This window comes from Limulus polyphemus, unplaced genomic scaffold, assembly GCF_000517525.1.
Source record: "Limulus polyphemus unplaced genomic scaffold, Limulus_polyphemus-2.1.2 Scaffold3675, whole genome shotgun sequence".
Lineage (NCBI taxonomy): Eukaryota > Metazoa > Arthropoda > Merostomata > Xiphosura > Limulidae > Limulus > Limulus polyphemus.
In genome coordinates this window covers 15,692-23,850 of record NW_013669285.1, presented here as the reverse complement: position 1 = coordinate 23,850, position 8,159 = coordinate 15,692, and the positions used below count along the sequence as shown (strand labels likewise).

Sequence of the window (8,159 nt, the reverse complement as noted above, 5' to 3'; positions counted from 1 at the left end):
GGCATTATAGGCCAGAGGAAATTTTGCGCCCCTTCACACCTGCGCTCGGGGGCAACTGCCTCCTCTTGCTACGCCACTGGTAAATTGGCAGGACTATTCTGATACTCCCATAGTGCCACCAATGTCTCTGCCTGTGAAACATTAGGTGACTTGTGTAATGGGTGAACTGATTCTCTGCAGTAGAGTTATCACCTGTCAGTCAGATAAACTCAAGAACAGTGGAATGCACGTGAGAGAGGAAGTTACAGTACCCCCATGTACACAAGTGATGTTTCATGGTTTGTTATAAATAACATCTAGTGTGTCAGTGCTGTCTAAAGTGGTTAATTGAGCCTATGCATGAAAAAGTTTCTGTTCAGAAAGCAAACAGCATTATCTTTGGCAGTTATCTGTCCAAGGGGAAGTGAAGTACCAGTGATGTTCTGCAATTATGGATGATAGGTTATCCAGCTGCACACTGGAATGGTCTTCAGAAAGAAATAAGAATTGTAAGTAACCAAAGATAATAGTAATGCTAGGGCTGTGTCTACCACACAATGCCTGAAAGTAAAAACATGGATAACAACACATATGAGATTCCTAATTAAGGATTGTGCAGACAACCTAAACTCAATGTAGCAGCAACTCAAATTACAGGTAGACAACATTACATAGACACTGGAGAGACATGCCCAATTAAACAACCACTGTGCAGGCTTCCCTGGAGCACAAGAGTGTAATCAGCACTTAAATACATTGGTGTTATATTACAGAAGCAAACAGCCTTCAGAGAGCACTTGGTCATTTTCAGTAGTGATTATCAGAAAGAAGGCAGGTATGATCAGGTTCTCCATTGACTTTAGATAGGTGAGTGTGGTCTCACACTGACGACTTTTCATTACATGAAAAATAAATGTCAGGTTCAGTATGTTAGACCTGGCTTCTGGATGACAAGGGCAGAAGAGGTGGCTTGTATGAGTTTCGTGTCATGCTGTTTAATGCATCTGCCACTTTTGAGAAGTTAATAGAGCTTACAGTGAAAGGCTTCAATGAAAAAAGTGCCTAATCTATAGTGCCGATGTCTTGGTGTTTAATAAAGCATTTAAGTATGCGGCTGAGACCTGAAAATTTTACTTCAATGAATAAAAAGAAGCAGAGTTGAAACTTAAACCTAGAAAATGTGCATTCTTGTACCTGAAAATGGAATTTCTTGTTAATAGATATAGGAGGAATCTCCATCCATCCTGCTAAAATAGCATCAGTGCAAAACAGGTCCAATCTTGTGACCAAACAAAAAGTGCAAAAAGTTTCTTTAGTTTTGCATTGTATGACCTGTTTCTCGAAAACTGGCTCATCATCATATTTTAATAAGACAAAGACACACCTTTAAAAGCACTTTAGTAGAAGTCCCTGTGTTGGCATATCCATAAAAGGATTGTGAATTCTTGTTTTATACCAATGCCAGTTATTGTAAATTGGAGCAGTGTTATAGGATGGAATAAAACATGTAATTGCATATACTAGTTACATGCATATGGCTCCTGAATGCAGATCCCATATGAAGAAGAAGAGATTGCTTGTAGTTGTTATCTTCATAAAACACTTTCAGTATTACTTCTATGGTAGAAAAATCATTGTTCAAGTGGATCATGCATTTCTGAAGTGGTTGATGGTATGCTGGATAACAGAAGTATGCTTTAATCATACATTATCACCCAGGTCCATAACATGGAAATATAGATGGATTATCTCACCAGACATGAGACACTGTGCATTTGTTAAATGTCTGGATCCTGGACAGTGTGTGGGAGCGAAGACCATTCCTATTATAACGATAACAAGTCATATAGTATGAGATTCCACTAATGTAAAAATGCCACAATCAACACTTTGGGAGCTTCTAGAAGAGCACATTAAGGACTTAGTTCTAGTATGTACACTAGTACATGGCAAGATAAAGCCCATCTGGCTCAGATTGAGAACATAGCATGGATGCTCATAAGCTATGACACTTTTATGAGAAGGAAGGTATGATGTACCATTATTTTCACTGTGTGTTTCAACTAGTGGTTCCTAATTATTCAAAGCATGAGATTCTTCTGACTTTCAATAACAGAAAGGCTGGAGGATGCTAAGATGTTGTGTGCACTTGTACTAATGTTCAATGGTGATTGTCCTGACCACAATCGAGTTAAGATGTTTGTATAACAGAAGAGGTGCTATGATAAAACACTAGTAGAAAAAAATGTACTAAAGTGAACACTGGGTAGGGTCTTGGTATATGGCAGTAACATGGAAGCCTCTTAGCTCTGGTTTGACAGGACCTCATCTTATGATCTGACAAGGCAATCTATTAATGTACGAGTTATGTCGATCAAGGTGTGCATGAAAAGCACATAGTACACATCGATCAGCTGAATACGTATGTGATCAATGAACCTCTGGTGAACAGGCTTGATCAAGAGTCAGAATAGAGGTAACCGAGTCAGACGAAGATGAAATCACCATTTTATCTCACTAGAACCCTGAATATGAGAAGGCATGAGTTGAGAGTACTTAACTGGCAGTTCAGGATAAGTCAGACGAGGAAGTACCAGATCTAAAAGTATGATGCAGCTGACAGTTTACAAAACCACCAATCATAACTTCTTAATCGATATGGCTAGGTTTGAACTCAGAGAGAGTTAGGGCAGTCATTTGGTCAAGAAACCAATGACTGAAATGAAATAGCATTCCTTATTTTCCAAGCTATCAAGTGTTATTGTAAGGTACAATGCTATACATTCTATAATTATCACTTGCTCATCTGAAGTTAGAACGGCTTAATGATCACAAGATTAATGGGACCAAAATGGCTTTGTGGCCCTTACTTTCTGCACTATCAAACAGAGTTTTTCTTTAAAAAATATTAATCTTATATCGGATGATAGCTGCTTGATTAAAATATACAGTTTAAGATGGCTGGTGCCAGTAGGTGTAATACTTATTTGAGTGGGAGCCAGAGGCAGTATATGGAAAGTTATTAGTGTATGCAACAATATGTTATGGAAATATACGTATATGTTTATGATAGATGTATGAAGAAATACATTTTTTTAGTTTTACATGTATGTAGAAACATTAAATGAAGTCATTCATGAGTGTGTATTATACACGAATAAATCATTTACATAATATAAACACAATGAATAAGACACATGTGAATAGAAATAAAGAATTTGAAGCTGATGCTAAAACTTTGCAAAATGAAGTTAAATGTGACTATTGACTTGTAAGATATTATTGGAAAATCTGTTATTTTCATTAATAATCATGAGAGATTGTTTTAATGGTAGATTTTCATGGAAAGATAAGATAATGGTAATTCGAGTTGTCTTTTAATAATCACAGGAATCTATATCATTTGAAGAATATGTAGCATTGATGTGACTAGCTTATTCTTCTGAATTTCTCAAAAGAAAAGTTAATAAAAATTCTAAAAATATATTTGAAGCTCAATTTATTATTAAATTCACTACTTGACACTGAGTTATGCAGGTTTTGGGGGATTCCAGTGTTGCTTCTAGTGGTTCTATTAAACAAAACTCTGCTAAACCTTGAATGTAACTTGCTGTTATTACGTTACTTTGGTGAAAACAAGTCTGCTACCAGTTTTACGAAGATATGTTTCAATGAAAGATTGGAACTGCTACATGACTATCATCATGTGTACAAGTGAATTAAAGACATAGTTTTTATATTTGTAGTTCATAAAAAGTGTACAAGTTTAGATCTACAAGAATGGTAAAAAAATAAAGCATAACAATTGGTTTGTTTGTAATTATGTACAAAGCTATACAATGGGCTATCTGTGCTCTGCCCACCACGGGTATCGAAAACCCGGATTAGAGCATTGTAAGTCCGCAGACATATAACAATTGGAAGTTATTTCCTGTAACATTTGTTTTCTGTATATTAAATACAAATATTGACATTTTACACTGAAAATTAAAAGAGATCTTATAATAAAGTGAATTTTGTTTGATCAATCCAAGAGATGCACATTATTTCAGTGGCAATGAAAATATTATTCTACCTAAACAATTATTTTGTCACCAGTTGGTTGTATGTTTAAAATAAATAAAGTTCACTGTTCCAACGAGTGTTTAGATGTAAGTTATTATCTTTCTTCTAAGCAGTTGCAAAACCACAAGCCCTTAGATGTGTGTAAGATATCAACTTTCTTGTGTACAGCTGTGAAGTTTGGTACATTTTCCACAAGTCTCCAGATGTGTGTAAGTTATTATCTTTCTTGTGTACAGCTGTGAAGTTTGGTACATTTTCCACAAGTCTCCAGATGTGTGTAAGTTATTATCTTTCTTGTGTACAGCTGTGAAGTTTGGTACATTTTCCACAAGTCTCCAGATGTGTGTAAGTTATTATCTTTCTTGTGTACAACTGTGAAGTTTGGTACATTTTCCACAAGTCTACAGAAGTGTGCAAGTTATTATTTTTCTTGTATATTCTTAGAAAGATTTCATCTGCATGCTTCAATTATCTATAAACCTGCCATAATTATTTATTTAAAGTGAGCCTTAAATTTACTTAAGTTATAGTGATAAGTTTATCGAATTTTATGTAGTAAAGTCTAAAACATCCAGTCTATGTCATTTATGTGAAACAAATTTCTTACATGCTTATTAAACTTACTTACCTCTGGTAGAAATAAATACTTGAAACTGTCACAACTGCTCCAAATTTCAGTTAAAGTTTTTGTTTGTATTATTTGTAACAATCAGATGTCTTAATTTTAAATTGTCTCTGTTTCTATGGTTACAATCATACAGGTACAGCTGTTCTATAATTCAAATTTCAGATCTGTTTCTATGGTTACAATTAAACAAGTACAGCACTTAACAATTGAACTACATGTTCTCTGTTCCTATGGTTAAAATTGTACAACTGTCCCTGGTTTCAACTCAGTTTTAAAATCCTAATGAAATTCTTTTTTAATATAAATAGGTTTGAATTTGCACAAGTTCACTGTTTTATCAAATATGTCAAACAGAATTAGAAATAATACAGCTTTTGGAACAAAATGACTTTCCTTTATAATGTACAATATTAAGAAAAAGAACTCCTTTAATACTTGAGAGGTCAAGAAGCAACCAAGATATACAAAGTGCAGTGTTAGAACCAGGTAAGATCATGAGATTAAACCATCAACATTTCATGACTTATATAGATATTCAGCAGCATTAGCAGTTGAGAGGTCAAAAAGCACCCAAGATATACACAGAACAGTGTTAGAGCAAAGTAGGAGTATCAACAGTTCATGGCTTATATAGATATCTATACAGTAAAAAACATGTTGCACTAATACAACCAACAGTTGAAAGGCCAATAAAACTTATGATAGTTCTGAAAGATGGAGGATGGCGTTCAATAAATGATAATTGGAATGGTTTCGCTGGCACCTCCTGTTGACAAAGAGACAAAATAAATATCAGATGTTAATGTTGTATTAGCAGTATTCCATTAGTACCTGAGAATTTAAAGCTACTTAATTATTTTGAAGTTATGAAACAAATAAAAAATGCTTTAGTACTCTAAAAAACAACCTCACACACATATACATTATTAGTTTTGGCCTCATACCTACACCAGGGGGCAATTAATTCTCTAATTGTGGAAAGTTCTTAAATTTTGAATAATGCACAAGAAAATTATGAGATGTTATAAAAAAAAACACTAACACCTCTTAAAAACAATACTTGAGTTTGTTATGTGAACTACATATTTGAAACATTAACAATACTTGTTACTTAATTATTTACTGTATTATAAAAATTGCATTAAAAATATGTAATCGATCAACATCCTGATTAATCTAAACATATGAATTTAAGTAATTTTTTCCTTCATTAGAAACAAAGTTTTTATTTTTGCATTACAAGGAATTCTACTTATTGAAATGAAAACCTTAGGCCTAAAAATGTAATAATTTCGGTTAATGGAATCCTTGTTAGACAGAAAGATATAATTGGTGTTTAAAATATAAATATTACTAAAATTCTTATGATAAGACTAACACAGATGTTGGTGAATTAAGTATGATTAACACAAGTTTTGTAATAAGTCAAATACATTTCCAACTTGTTTATATTGTTATAGTGAACTCTATCATTGGATGGGTTCTTTTAATTAAATTATTTGGTGAAAATAATACGTAGTCCAGTCCAATTACAAATTAGTATATTTTTTCTAAATGTTTGCTACAAGCTCCTATTACTTGTACATGGTTGTACTTGTAGTCCTAAGTTAACAAATAGCTTTTCACTTTCAAAACAAATTTACTAACTAATGAGAAATGTACATATAAACTTACTTGCACATTTTCACAAATAAAGTAAGTGAATGTACATAATAATTAACACTGATTTGAATAATTCACTAACATCCCAATCATTGAAGGAACTGAAACTAAATATTTCATTGAATGACAGGCACTCTCTATGACTAACTAACTGGTTACTTGTATTTATAAATGTATCCTTGTTTCTTGATATTTTGCAGTCTCTCTCAATCATCACTAGTTAAAACCTAAATTAAAACACTGAAAATATACCTCACAAAAAATATATATCATAACATGTTTTAAAACTGTACTCCTCTTAATTGGTATTAGTATTGTTCTTATTTGGCACTGATCTCAGCTTTCTTTTTAACAATAAAATAAGTCTTCACTTAACCATCATCTGATGTGGGACTCAAACTGAATCTAGTCATGTAATATATTGTTGTAAGAAATTTATGTTGTTGGATGGATTCTTTTGAATTATTCAAAGAAAATAAGAATATGAAGTCCATTAAACTTAATAATAATTTATTTGACTGCAACTTAGCTTAACTAATGCCCACTGATAAGCATAAGTCTACAATAATTGCTATTACAACAATTTCACTTACTTGCTAATTCTTATATCCCTAGTACTTCTTGAAAACACAAACTAAAAAATCACAGCACTAAATCAAGTAACTGATTAATAAACTTAAACTCAATTCAGCTAATTCTGAATCAATATAATTTAATTATAGAATCAATCATCATCTGCTCCAGTCTAACTCCATGATTACATGATCCAAATAATTTCATAAACTTAAAAAAAATATAGATGTTAAGCCCTATCTTCACAACATCAAACCTTCCAATTAATAACAAATGTTTATATTAAGAAACATACACTGCTTACAATAATATTTATATGAGAGATTTTAAGGCAATAATGACTTTCTTTATATGTTTGATGTATAACTACCCTCAGAGGATTCTATATTATATAAATAATCTGTCAATTATAAGAAGACAAAATATTTTAACATTATCATATCAGCATAATATGCCTATGAAGATAAGTTACCTTGATCTCTGGTTCCTCCTTCCAAATACTTGAGTAAGAAATATGGCCCAGGGCATGAAGAACCTGTTTTGTATATAATACAAGTAACTAATTGAATCAGATTTATTTTTCTATAATACATATTAAACATGTTGAGAAACTTTTTATGAATTCTGGACTATAGGTAACATATTTCACCATATCAGATTTATGTTTGTTACTATAAAAGATATTAAACATGTTGAGAAACTTTTTATGAATTCTGGACTATAGGTAACATATTTCACAATATCAGACTTACATTTATTATAATAATAAATATCAAACATGTTGAGAAACTTTTCACAGATTCTGAACTGTGTATAACATATTTCATAGGGCATTAATACAAAATGTAGCAATTACAGAACTAAGTGTTAGACTACATTAAACACAATTCATCTTTAGCTTTCTTTCTATTTTAAATTGTGCTCTTTAAGTGAACAAGAAGTTTGAATAATAATATAGGATGAACACATATTTTTCTCTAATACATTCAAGATGTTCTTGTGGAAAGATTATAATAATTACTAACCTCTCGTGCAGCTCTCTCTCCTGCTTGTACTGCACCATTCATGTAACCAGGCCAAGAAGTTGCGGTCTCTGTTCCACCAAAGTAGACTAAGTTGAAAGGTTTTCTTATTGTCCTGAAAGTTTTTATATGCCAGCCATTTCATTGTTGTTCCTCATTGAAAATTACATATTAAGCTATATTAAATTTAAATAGAGTAGGGTCTGGCTTGTTTGCTAAGGCTATTAACT

General features: G+C 32.3%; 1 protein-coding gene across 1 annotated transcript in view; it reads right to left on the bottom strand.

The window, feature by feature from the left end:
- Positions 1-3,897: 3,897 nt before the first annotated feature.
- LOC106469830 (amine oxidase [flavin-containing] B-like) overlaps positions 3,898-8,159 on the bottom strand; it is a gene marked incomplete at its 5' end in the record, with an annotated part of 17,580 nt that continues 13,318 nt past the window's right edge. Inside the window, 3 exons of the mRNA XM_013930342.2 lie at positions 3,898-5,438; positions 7,380-7,442; positions 7,933-8,044. Coding sequence (XP_013785796.1) covers positions 5,292-5,438; positions 7,380-7,442; positions 7,933-8,044 — 322 coding nt within the window. The remainder of the gene's footprint in view (positions 5,439-7,379; positions 7,443-7,932; positions 8,045-8,159) is intronic.